Genomic DNA, 11,950 nt, shown 5'->3' on the forward strand with positions numbered 1-11,950 from the left:
GGACAAGGGGGGGGGTCCCCAGCTCCCCCCATACCCCCAGCACAGAGAGCTGGGACAGGCAGGACCCCCCCCATCCCCCACCCCTCTCACACCCCAACCCCCCCAGGCGTGGGGTGTCCCCTTCAGTGCCCCCCCAGTGCCCTTTGGAGTATCCCTGGGGGGGTGACACATGCCCACCCCCCCCTCTATCCCTGGGGGGGTGACACATGCCCACCCCCCCCACCCCCCAATCCCTGGGGGTGACACATGCCCCCCCCTCAATCCCCAGACCCCCCCCATCCCACAGCGAGTGAGCTGCCCCCAGGGAGGGGGGGGGGTTCCCAGGTCCTTTTTTGTGTGTGTACCCCCCCCTTTTCTACTTGCATGGACAGTGTCACCCCCCCCCCCTTGTGCCCCCCCCCCCCATGTGTGTGTCTGCTGTGGGTTTGGATCGAGTTGCCTTAAACTGGAATAAATTATAGTCTTTTAATTACCGCCCCCCCCCCCCCCCAAGCAGCCCCCAGAGCCCCTACAAAGGGGTTCCCCCCCCTCCCCGCCCCCCTGTTGACCCCCCCCAGAGCAGGGTGCAGGGGGGGGGGTTGGGGTTTGTTCCTAATATCCCAAATATACAGAAAATGCCGGCACGAAGCTCCACCACAGCCCCCCCAGGACTCTGCCCTGGCCCCAGCTTGGCCCCCCCTCAAACCCCAGCCAGGTCTGGGGGGGGGGGGGGCACACACAGGGTGGAGTTGGGGGGGGGGGGGGCACAGGGTTATCTATGGCTTTTAATTGGGGGGGGGGGGGGTCACACTCCAGCCCTGGGCGCTGCTGAAGCACATCATGCAGGGGGGGTGCTGGGGATGCCCCCCCCCCCACCCCAGCCCCCTAAACCCACCACAGGGTGCTGGGAGAGGGGCTGGGGGGGGGCAGGAGGGTCTGCACAGTCACTGGGGCGAGAGCAGAAGCTGGATGTCGTGACAGCAGGGCCATGTCGCGATAGGGGTGGGGGGGGCACGAGGGGCTGAGGGTCCTGCTGCGCCCCATGAGCCAGTTTTTTTTGGGGGGGGGGGATAGGAAAACCCCCCACCCCCACGTCACAGGGGTCATGTAAAGCCCCTTCCCCCCAGCTGGGAGGGGGGGTGCACCCCCTGCCAGCCCCCCCCGGGTTGATCCAGTGTAAGGAGACTGTCCAGTGCCGGGACCGAAACCTGGTGGGGGGCACAGGGGGGGGCTGGGGGTGTCCAGCCCCTGGGGGGGCTGCTCTCAGCCCCCTCCCATCCTGCCTGCACCCCTGCTGGGTTGGGGGAGGGGGTGGTGGGGGCACCCTGGGCTGAGGACCCCCCCCCCAGCCCCTCGTTAGCGCTTCAAGCTTTAATTGATTATTGCTGCGTTTCCCTCGGCCAAGAGCAGCCTGGGGGGGGGGGGGGTGGAAAGGGTGAGGGGAGGGGGGGGGGGCAAGCCAGGCCCATTACCTCATGGCCATGGGGACCCCCCCACCCAAACTGGGGTGCCTGGGGGGGCCCTGGCAGCAGCCTGGTGTGTATTGCTTTGGAGAAGAGAGGGCAAGCCGGGCTGCACCCCCCCACACCCCCCCCCCCAAGGGTGACACCCTGGGGCTCACCCCCAGCACCCCCAGAGCTGATGCTGCCCAGAGTGGGGGGGGTCAGGGGGCTGGAAACAGCCTGGAAAAGGGAGAAGAAGACCCTAAAAGTCCCCCCCACACCCCCTGTGGGGGAAGGAAATATTAAAGTGGAGTTAAATTAACCCCCCCCCCAGCAGCAAAGTCACCCCTGGTGTGGGGGGGCCCCCTGCGTGCAGGGGGGGTACGGGCAGCGCCGCAGCATCCCGGGCATCATCCTGCTACTCCAGGAGATCCTGAGGAGAGACGGGACCGTCACCCCCCTCACGGCTGGGATGGGGCCCTGGGGGGGTGGGGGTGTCCCTGGGAGGGGGGTGGGGGACACACAGGACCCCCACTCACCTCGTCAGAGTCATCGTGGTAGCCGCCCTTGGTGGCCGGGGCGCCGGGGTCCAGCGCGTCCATCCCCTCCACGCCGTTGGCCTCCGCGTGCTGCCGCAGGACTGAGTAACGATGGACCAGGAACCTGGGGGGGGAGGGTAAAAGGGGGGTAGAGGTACGTGACCACACTGCCTGTACCTCCATCAAGCCCCCCCCATGTCACTTTGGCATCTGCCTGGGAATGGGGAGGGGGGTGCGTCCGTCCGTCCATCCATCCACCCATCCTCCCATCCCTCCACCCATCCCTCCTCCCCTCCCCATCCATCCATCCATCCCTCCATCCATCCATCCCTCCATCCATCCATCCCTCCACCCATCCTCCCATCCCTCCACCCATCCCTCCTCCCCCCCATCCATCCACCCATCCTCCCATTCCTCCACCCATCCCTCCTCCCCCCCCATCCATCCACCCATCCTCCCATCCCTCCACCCATCCCTCCTCCCCTCCCCATCCATCCCTCCATCCATCCCTCCATCCATCCATCCATCCATCCATCCATCCATCCATCCATCCATCCATCCACCCATCCTCCCATCCATCCATCCTCCCATCCACCCATCCACCCATCCCTCCATCCTCCCATCCCTCCTCCCCCCCACCCATCCCTCCCTCCACCCCTCCCTCCACCCACCCATCCCTCCATCCACCCACCCATCCACCCATCCATCCTCCCTGCCAGGGGATGGGGGGGTGTTATCCCTGCCCTGGGGGGGGTCATCCAGCCCCACTCAGCTCCTCACCTGCCCCCACAGACGTATTTCTTGACCAGGAGGACTCCGGCCACGGCGGTGACGAGCAGCACGGCCACCACGGCCAGGATGATGGGGGTAGAGCTGGTGGGGGCTGCCTGGTGGGGGGGAGGAAGCTGGGGGTGAGGGGGGTGCCATTGTCACCCCCAAACCTAACCAGCACCCTGGATTGTCCCAGGGGATCAAAGCCAGGACACCCCCAGTGAGGCCCCGGAGGGTCCCGCTCGCTGTTTGGCGCCGGCTCCAAGGGCTCAGGCAGAAGCTGGGTCCCTGATCTGAGGTGGCACCGGTGACACTGACCTATGGAAGGGTCTGGGCTGGAAGGGACCCCAAGGATCACAGAGCTCCAACCCCCTGCCACAGGCAGGGACACCAACCTCCAGGCCTGGAGCTACACAAGGTTGCCCAGGGCCCCAGCCAACCTGGCCTTGAACACCCCCAGGGATGGGGCACCCGCCCCCTCTCTGGGCAGCCTGTTCCAGCCCCTCACCACTCTCTCTGCAAAGAACTTCCCCCTAATCTCTCATCTCCCCCTTCCCTCCTCCAGCTTCACTCCATCCCCCTTGTCCTGCCAGTCTCTGCCCTTTAACAAGCCCATTCCCCTCCTGTTCCTCTGCTCCCTTCAGGGACTGTGAGGCTGCAGTGAGGTCCCCCCACAGCCTTCTCTTCTCCAGGCTGACCCAGCCCAGCTCCTTCAGCCTCTCTCTGTAAGAGAGCTGCTCCAGCCCTCATCTTTCTTGTATTGAGGTCCCAGCTCTGGACACAGGACTCCAGCTGGGGCCTCCCGAGGGCAGAGCAGAGAGGGACAATCCCCTCCCTGTCCCTGCTGCCACCCCTCTGCTGATGGAGCCCAGGATCCCATCGCCCTTCCGAGCTGCCGGCTCTTGGGAAGCTTCTCGCCCCCCAGAGCCCCCAGGCCCTTCCCAGCAGGGCTGCTCCCCAGGAGCTCCTCTCCCAGGCTGTGTGTAGGGCCGGGACTCCTCGGGCCCAGGCACACGACCTGACTCTTGGCAGCATTGAACCTCCTTCAGTTCAGCTGGGCTCAGCTTTCCAGCCTGTCACGATCCCTGGGGGTGGCTTCCTGTCCTTCTGCTGTGTCAACCGCCCTGCTCAGCTCAGTGTCATCAGCCCCTTGCTGAGGGTGCACTCAATTCCATCATCAATGTCACTGAGGGTAAAGAGCACTGGTCCCAAACCAGACCCCTGGGGACACCTGGACATGGAGCCACTGACCCACCACCCTTTGGCTGCGCCCCTCCAGCCAGTTCCTTCTCCACTGGCTGGCCCAGTCCACCCATCAAAGCCACATCTGTCTAATTCAGAGATGAGGATGGCAAAGGCCTCACACAGGTGCCATCAGTCACCTGCATCCCCCAGTGCTGTCACTCCACCATAGAAGGTCACCAGATTGGGGAGGCACAACCTTCCCTTGGTGAAGCTGTGCTGGCTGTCCTGGAGCACGTGCTCAGCCCTCATGTTCTTATGTCACCATCCCATCAGCAGTGTCACCATCCCAGGGTCACCATCCCATCAGCAGTGTCACCGTCCCAGTGTCACCATCCCATCACCAGTGTCACCATCCCAGGGTCACCATCCCAGGGTCACTGTCCCAGGGTCACTGTCCCAGGGTCACCGTCCCATCACCAGTGTCACCGTCCCAGTGTCACCATCCCATCAGCTGTGTCACCGTCCCAGTGTCACCATCCCAGGGTCACTGTCCCAGGGTCACCTACCAGCTGGCTGGGGCTGAGGAAGTTGCTGGTGCATTTCTTCTTCATGTCTGTCTCCTCCCGGGTCGGGCTCTCCCCTCCTGCACACTTGTCCCCAGGGATTTTCCGATACCTGGAGACGGGGCGGGGGGTGACACCGGGTGACCCCACAGCCACTTCCCAGGAATGCTGGCTCCCAGGGTTTGACCCCACCAGGCACAGGATTCCCCAAGGATCTGGGGGTTCTGAGCTTTACCCGCTGGTCCTGAGCAGCTCCTGCCTGCCGTAGAGGCAGAACTCCAGGTCGTGGCCCTTCAGCTCGGGCTGCTCCACACACACAGACTGGTTCTCCGGGCGGTAGTACCCGAAATCGCTGTGGGAAGGAAGGGGAGAGAGGGGATGAGACCCCATTAGGGGACCTCAAGGAGGACAATGCCTGGCCCAGAACGGGGCTGGGAAGAGGGAGGTTACCAGAGGAAGTCCTCCAGCGTGCAGGGACAGACGGACGGCTGTTTGGTCACCACGTAGTCGCGGCCGTTGTGGCACACGGAGGATTTACGGAGCCGTCGGTATTGCTCCTTGTAGCCCAGTATGCAGCCGTCACTGGGGTCACTGGGATCGCTGGAGTGCGCCAGCCAGATGGTGTAGTCCTTGTCCTCACCTGAGAGGGACAGAGCTCAGCAGGGGGGTGAGGGGAACTGGGATTGGATGGGGTGTGTGGGGGGAAACTGGGGGATGCTCAGCGGGATGCGGGGAGCAGGATGGTGGAACACCAACCGCACACCCTGGACCACACTGAGGGCTGGGGGTTAAAAGTAGCCCCCTCCCCATCCCAAAACCAAGCCCCTGCCCACCCCCAGCACCATCCCATCCCCTCCCCTCTCACAGGTCCTGCCGAGCAGCTCGCTGAAGTCGATGGTGTAGGAGACCCACTTGCGGGAGCGGAAGCTGCCGCGGAAGCCCCAGACGCTGACGTTCATGGAGCGAGCGCCCGGCTCGGACGCCAAGCCCGTGAAGAAGATGGGCTCCTTGGAGAAGGTGTACCTGTACCAGCACTGCCCTTCGTCTGTGGAGAACCTGCCACCACACCAGGGCTCCCTCAGTGCTTGGGAAGGGGATTCAGGAGGCACCTCCTATAGCAATCCCCCCCAAAACCCCCCATCACCCTGAGCTGTCCCTCAGCCCTTGGGAAAGGGATTCAGGGAGCACCTCCTCTAGCAATCCCCCCCAAAAACCCCCACCCTGAGCTGTCCCTCAGCCCTTGGGAAAGGGATTCAGGGAGCACCTCCTCTAGCAATCCCCCCAAAAACCCCCACCCTGAGCTGTCCCTCAGCCCTTGGGAAAGGGATTCAGGGAGCACCTCCTATAGCAATCCCCCCAAAAACCCACCCCCACCCTGGGCTGTCCCTCAGCCCTTGGGAAAGGGATTCAGGAGGCACCTCCTCTAGCAATCCCCCCAAAAACCCCCACCCTGAGCTGTCCCTCAGTGCTTGGGAAAGGGATTCAGGAGGCACCTCCTCTAGCAATCCCCCCCAAAACCTACCCCCACCCTGAGCTGTCCTTTAGCACTTGGGAAAGGGATTCAGGAGGCACCTCCTCTAGCAATCCCCCCAAAACCCCCCACCTTGAGCTGTCCCTCAGTGCTTGGGAAAGGGATTCAGGAGGCACCTCCTATAGCAATCCCCCCAAAAACCCCCACCCTGAGCTGTCCCTCAGTGCTTGGGAAAGGGATTCAGGAGGCACCTCCTATAGCAATCCCCCCCAAAACCCCCCACCCTGAGCTGTCCTTCAGCCCTTGGGAAAGGGATTCAGGAGGCACCTCCTATAGCAATCCCCCCAAAAACCCCCACCCTGAGCTGTCCCTCAGTGCTTGGGAAAGGGATTCAGGAGGCACCTCCTCTAGCAATCCCCCCCAAACCCCCCCACCCTGAGCTGTGTCCCCCCCCTCCACAGCCTGTGCATACTCCAGGACGTTGACAGGCTGGCTGGTGTGCTCGATGGCCACGATGAGCCCCCCCGAATCCAGGATGGCGTAATGGTGAGGCCCCTCCAGCATCCGCGCCCACGTGTAGCCCCCGTCGTCCGAGATGTAGACGTCGGGGCTCATCACTGAGATAGCCCCCCCCACGCTCCCTGCCAGAGGGGGACAGGGCAGGTCAGAGAGGGGGGGACACACACACACAGAGATGGGGGTCTGCACCCCCTTCCCCCCCCCACCCCTGCTACCCCCCACCCTGGTGAGGGGGGTCGGTACCGTGGGCGATGACGATGCCGACGGCGTTGGGCTCGGAGAGCGGAGCCATGGGGACGTTGAGCTTCTGGGAGATGCTGTAGGATGCGTGGATGTGGAGGCTGCACTGCAGGAGGGAGAGGGGAGGCTGTGGGGGGGGGTCTGGCCACGGGGGCCAGATTCACCCCTGAATTCTGGGGAGCACCCCCAGGAAGCCTCCAGCCTGCTCAGGGCTTGTGACACAGCCCCACGGCCGGCCCCGCGCCCTCAGCATCCCTGCTGGGAGCTGCAGGATGCGGCCCCGCGGCAGAGCTGGGATGGAAAACACCCAGGGGAGGAGAAGTTGCCCAGGGAAGGGGTACTGGGACCCAGAGGGTGGTACCAGGACCCAGGGAGGGGGGGACACACACAGACCCACCTCATCCTTGCTCCTGGCTGTGGAGTCACAGGTGGTGTTTTTGGGCTTCCGCAGCGGCACCCACTCCCCCCCACGGTCAAAGGTGATGACAGACTGGATGGAGTTATCTGAGGGGGGGGTTGGGAAGGGGGTCACTTTTCCCCTCCAACCCCACAGGGGAGGCAGCAGCCTGCTTTTTGGGGGTGTGAGGGGGAGGTGATGGAGACGCAGCCCCCCCACCTTCGGAGAGGACGCTGGTGATGTAGATGCCCCGCAGGGAGGTGACGTTGGTGAAGTCGGTCTCCCCGCCCGTGGTGGTGTAGAGGTGCCGCTCCAGGGACTTGGAGTAGACGATGCCACGGTCGTCAGAGGTGTAGATGGTGCCAAAGCCCGTGTCTGTGAGGAGGGGACAGCGCTCAGGGGGGGGCTCCCAGCCTGGGGAGAACATCCCCCCCCTCAACCCCCCAACAAGCATGACCCCAGCATCATCACAGTCCCCTGAAAAACAGACCAAGCAGCTTGCTAATTAACGATGCCTTAATGAGCAAGTCCCTCCTGGGAGGGAGCTGTGGCTGCTCGAGGAGGAACTACTCTGCCCTGCTCAGGCCCCAGCTGGAGTGTTGTGTCCAGTTCTGGGCTCCCTGGGATCAAACAGACAGGGATCTCCTGGAGAGAGTCCAGAGAAGGGCTACAAAGATGATTAGGGGCCTGGAGCATCTCCCCTGTGAGATGCTGAATAAGCTGGGGCTGTTCAGTCTTGAGAAGAGAAGACTAAGGGGGGACCTTATTAATGGTTATCAATATCTTCAGTATGGGATGCAGGGGGAATGGGCAGCCCCTTTTCAGTGTCTGTGGGGACAGGACAAGGGGCAATGGCTGCAAGTTGGAGCACAGGGAGTTCCACACCAACATGGGGAAGAACTTTTCCCCAGTGAGGGTGAGGGAGCCCTGGGACAGGCTGCCCAGGGGATGTGGAGTCTCCATCTCTGGAGAGATTCCAGCCCCGTCTGGACGCCGCCCTGTGCAACATGAGCTGGGGAGCTGCTTTGGCAGGGGGGTTGGACCCCAGGAGCTCTCCAGGTCCCTTCCAACCCCTGTGAGTCTGTGAACTGGTGTTCTCACCGGCTCCAGGACATGTCCATGTCCCTGTCCCCATCCCCATCCCTGTCCCTGTCCCCACTCACCGCCCGGCTCATCAACGTGCATGAAGACCAGGTCATCGTTAGCAGCCAGGATGGAGTAGAACTGCTCGTGGCCCACAGAGGGGAGCTGGGCCATGTTCCAGGTCTCACCTTGATCCAGAGAGACATGGATGCGCCTCGTGGTGCCCTGGGGAACCACAGCATCATCACCCTCCCTCCTCTTCCTCCTCGGGAGGAGAAGGGGACAGGAGGCAGAGCCACGGTGGGGACGAGCCACTGCTGCTCCAGTGTCACCAGGAAGGGGAGGGACAAGGACCTTCTCTGTCATAACAGAGGCGAAGAGGAAGCGTCCCCCCAGGCCGAAGGAGTAGATCTTGGTGCCGATGACCTGGAAGGTTTTGCCGAAGTCGGAGGTTTTCTTGAGCTCCAGTAGCCCCAGATCAGCTTCTTAACGAGAAAGGCCGGTGGGTTAACGAGCTCTGTGTGTCCCCCCCAGCACAGCCCAGCTCTGGGTGTTCCCAGCTCATCCCCTGCTGGGATCTCCATGCTCTCTGCAAGGGGGCTGGGGTGAGGGGGGTCCCATCCCTGGAGCCCCCAGAGACTTACTGCAGGAGTTGTTCAAGTAGGTGGTGAAGAAGATGGTGTCGTTTGCACCCCTGGGAAGGGAAACAGGGGGACACGTGGCACCCCAAAGCAGGTGGGACATGGGGGCCACCACCATGGCATCGCTCAGAGTGGGGGGTGGGTGTCCAGGCTGCAATTTCCCCCCCCTCCCAAACATATCCTCCCCAGCCACTCACCACTTGGCCAGGCAGACAGCTTTGTGGATCTCATCCCACTTCTCTCCAAAATCCCTGGAGACCCAGAGGCTGTTCTGCAAGAGCCCAGATGTTGGTTTGAACCCCAAAACATCCCCCTACACCCCCCAACTTTGGGGCTGACAATCCCCAACCCCATGTGTGTCCTGGAGCCACACGCATCCCTCAAAGCCAAGGGATGGACACACAGCCAGGACCCACTCCTTAGGGAAGCAGCAGCAGGAAGCCCAGCTCCCTGCCCTCTCCTCCTCCTCACCTCGGTGCTGAGGGCCAGCAGGCAGTCGGAATTTTGGGGGTGGTAGGTGATCTGCACCAGGGGGTGGAAGGGCAAATCCGTCAGGATGAAATTCTTGGCGAAGTTGGAGGAGCGGAAGATTCTGCCCCCACGGCTGCCACCAGAGACATCCCCTGTCAGGATGACCTGGGGGTGGGGAAGGAGGGGGCTCGGTCATACTGGGGTGGGGGGGCAAAGGAAAGACCACTGTGACCCCAGGGTGGGAATGGGGGTGGGCACACCACCCCCCTCCTACCTTCCCCGAGTTCTCCGGGCCGATGGCCATGCCGAACTCGGTGCGGATGAGGGTGTTGTTGATGAGGCTGGTGATGTCCCTGAAGGTTTTCCCGTAATCCTCGCTGGAAGGGAGAGGAATCGGAGTGGGGGGGAGCCCACAGTGAGGTGGGAGGGTCCCCAGGGTGCTGGGATGGGAAGGGGAGGGGAGGGGGCTCACCTGCGGTACAGCTTGGACTGCCCAAAGGTCATGATGACCAGTGGCACCTGGAACGTTGTCAGGACCAGGATGACCTGGGCAGGCAGAGGAGGGGGGGCAGGGTCACACCCAGCTCTGAGGGACCCCCACCATGGGCAGGGTCACACCCAGCTATGAGGGACCCCCCCAGCTCTGAAGGATCCCCCCCCATGGGCAGAGTCACACCCAGCTATGAGGGACCCCCCCAGCTCCGAGGGACCCCCCCCATGGGCAGGGTCACACCCAGCTCTGAAGGACCCCCCCATGGGCAGGGTCTCACCCAGCTCTGAGGGACCCCCCCAGCTCCGAGGGACCCCCCACGGGCAGGGTCTCACCCAGCTCTGAGGGACCCCCCCATGGGCAGGGTCACACCCAGCTCCAAGGGACCCCCCCAGCTCCAAGGGACCCCCCACGGGCAGGGTCTCACCCAGCTCAGAGGGACCCCCCCAGCTCCAAGGGACCCCCCCCACGGGCAGGGTCTCACCCAGCTCCGAGGGACCCCCCAGCTCTGAGGGACCCCCCATGGGCAGGGTCTCACCCAGCTCAGAGGGACCCCCCCAGCTCCAAGGGACCCCCCATGGGCAGGGTCTCACCCAGCTCCGAGGGACCCCCCCAGCTCCAAGGGACCCCTCATGGGCAGGGTCTCACCCAGCTCAGAGGGACCCCTCCAGCTCTGAGGGACCCCCCATGGGTTGTGTGTCTCCCCAACACCATGGGACACGGGGGTCCCCTCCCTGGCTGAGCCCACCCACCAGCCCCTTGGGCACAGGAGGGGACCCACAGCCACTTTGGGGGGGGGGGGGGGGGGGGGTGTGAAGTCCCCTCCCCCCAGCACTTACCCCTGTGCTGTCGCCCACCCAGGACAGGGACACGGAGCCGCTGAGGTCATCGAAGACGCACTGTGGGGGAGGGGACGGGCACAGCACCCGCACAGTGGGGAGGGGGACGAGCACCGGACACCCCCCCCCAGCATGGCAACGGCACCCCACAGCCCCCCCCTCCCAGGGAACACTGGAGTCCCGGTGCCTTCCCCAGCCACAGGGCACCTCGGGGGGCACTGGGGGGAACTGGTTTGGACTGGAGAGGCCGCACAAGGGGGTGCAGTGGGGTGGGGACACCCGGGGAGGGGGGGGGCGGGTCGCTGGGGGACAGAGGTACAGTCAGCCCCCCCCCCCCCCCGGCTCTGCCTGATGCAGGCAGGGAGAGAGGCTGAGCCCAGGATAGGGGGGGGACAAGGAGGGGAGGGAGGGACCCGAACTGGCACGGCACCAGTCTGAGGACTGGTCAAACTGGGCGGGCGAAGCCGCCGGCACCCGGCCGGGCCGGCGGAGCGGGAGCAGCGGGTGGCCCGGAGCCAGGACCGCCCGGCACCGGCCTGACCCCCCCCCCGGGCCCAGCCCGGCCCGGCCCCCCCGGGCGGCGCCACCCCGGGGTTAATGTTCACCCCGCGGGGCTGTCTGTCTGTCTGTCTGTCTGTCCGGGTGTCTGTCTGTCCGTGGGGGTTGGGAAGGGGTGTCTGCTCCCCCCCCCCACGCCGGGGGTTAAGGGGGGGAGGGGAGGGGAGTGTGGGGGGGGCTCTGCCGCCCAGCCCGGGTCGGTCTGTCTGTCTGTCTGTCTGTCTGCGCTCGCAGAGCCCGTCCTGCCGCAGCAGGTGCCTCCGCCGGCACAGGACAGGCAGCGTCTGTCTGTCCGTCTGTCCCAGGGGACGCAGGGAAGGGGGGTGGGGGGGTGTCTGTCTGTCTGTCTGTGTGTCCGGTGCCTGTCTGCCCGTCCCAGGGGATGTCTGTGTGTCTGTCCAGCCGCCCGCCCGTCCGTCCCAGGGCTTGGAGGGGACACGTCCGTCCGTCCGTCCGTCCGTTCCGCCCGCGCGGTGCCAGGCGCTGTCAGGGCACCGGGCGGGGAGGAGCCGGCCCGCCTGTCAGTCAGTCCGTCCGTCTGTCCGTCCGTCCAGCCCACAAAGCACCGGCTGGGGCGGGGGAAGGGGGAAGGGGGGAGGGGAGAGAAGTGAACCCGTCCTGTCCGGCTGTCCGTCCGTCCCAGGGCGCGGGGGGGGGGGGAGCGGAATCCCCGGCGCCCGCGGCAGCTCCCGGGGAGTCTCCGTCTCCCGCAGCCCGGCGGCTCCTCCCGGTCTCCCCCCGCCCGGGCCCGCGGCCCCGCCC

The 11,950-nt window shown here is 64.9% G+C and overlaps 2 protein-coding genes across 3 annotated transcripts in view; one reads left to right on the top strand and one right to left on the bottom strand.

Moving 5' to 3' along the window:
- Positions 1-1,585, top strand: part of CELSR2 (cadherin EGF LAG seven-pass G-type receptor 2) — a gene marked incomplete at both ends in the record, with an annotated part of 34,963 nt that extends 33,378 nt beyond the window's left edge. The window contains 1 exon segment of the mRNA XM_084275812.1: positions 1,581-1,585. Within this exon segment, the coding sequence (XP_084131938.1) occupies positions 1,581-1,585 (5 nt within the window).
- Positions 468-10,687, bottom strand: SORT1 (sortilin 1). Of its 2 annotated transcripts, none has more exons than XM_084275944.1 (19): positions 10,631-10,687; positions 9,774-9,847; positions 9,576-9,678; positions 9,302-9,466; positions 9,028-9,101; positions 8,834-8,883; positions 8,544-8,671; positions 8,270-8,414; positions 7,326-7,481; positions 7,107-7,213; positions 6,713-6,815; positions 6,423-6,591; positions 5,345-5,535; positions 4,930-5,119; positions 4,715-4,831; positions 4,483-4,591; positions 2,741-2,847; positions 1,961-2,084; positions 468-1,854 (listed from the first exon to the last, which is right to left on the bottom strand). In XM_084275944.1, the coding sequence occupies exons 2-19, from the start codon at positions 9,803-9,805 to the stop codon at positions 1,840-1,842; spliced, it is 2,085 nt and encodes a 694-aa protein (XP_084132070.1). In that variant the 5' UTR covers positions 9,806-9,847; positions 10,631-10,687; the 3' UTR covers positions 468-1,839. The 2 variants fall into 2 exon arrangements, with proteins under 2 accessions (XP_084132070.1, XP_084132069.1); XM_084275943.1 differs by having other exon boundaries at positions 8,544-8,674.
- Positions 10,688-11,950: the final 1,263 nt, after the last annotated feature.

Source organism: Gallinula chloropus (assembly GCF_964237585.1).
Source record: "Gallinula chloropus genome assembly, chromosome: 27".
NCBI lineage: Eukaryota > Metazoa > Chordata > Aves > Gruiformes > Rallidae > Gallinula > Gallinula chloropus.

Bases quoted from the DNA above. Each gene is read 5' to 3' on its own strand.
- SORT1 (XM_084275943.1), bottom strand. From the start codon at position 9,805: ATGACCTTTGGGCAGTCCAAGCTGTACCGCAG. The intron at 7,214-7,325 runs GTGGGGGGGCTG...CCCCCCCCTCAG, and splicing joins CACCAGCGTCCTCTCCGAAG to ATAACTCCATCCAGTCTGTC. The intron at 4,832-4,929 runs GTAACCTCCCTC...TCCTTCCCACAG, and splicing joins ACGCTGGAGGACTTCCTCTG to CGATTTCGGGTACTACCGCC.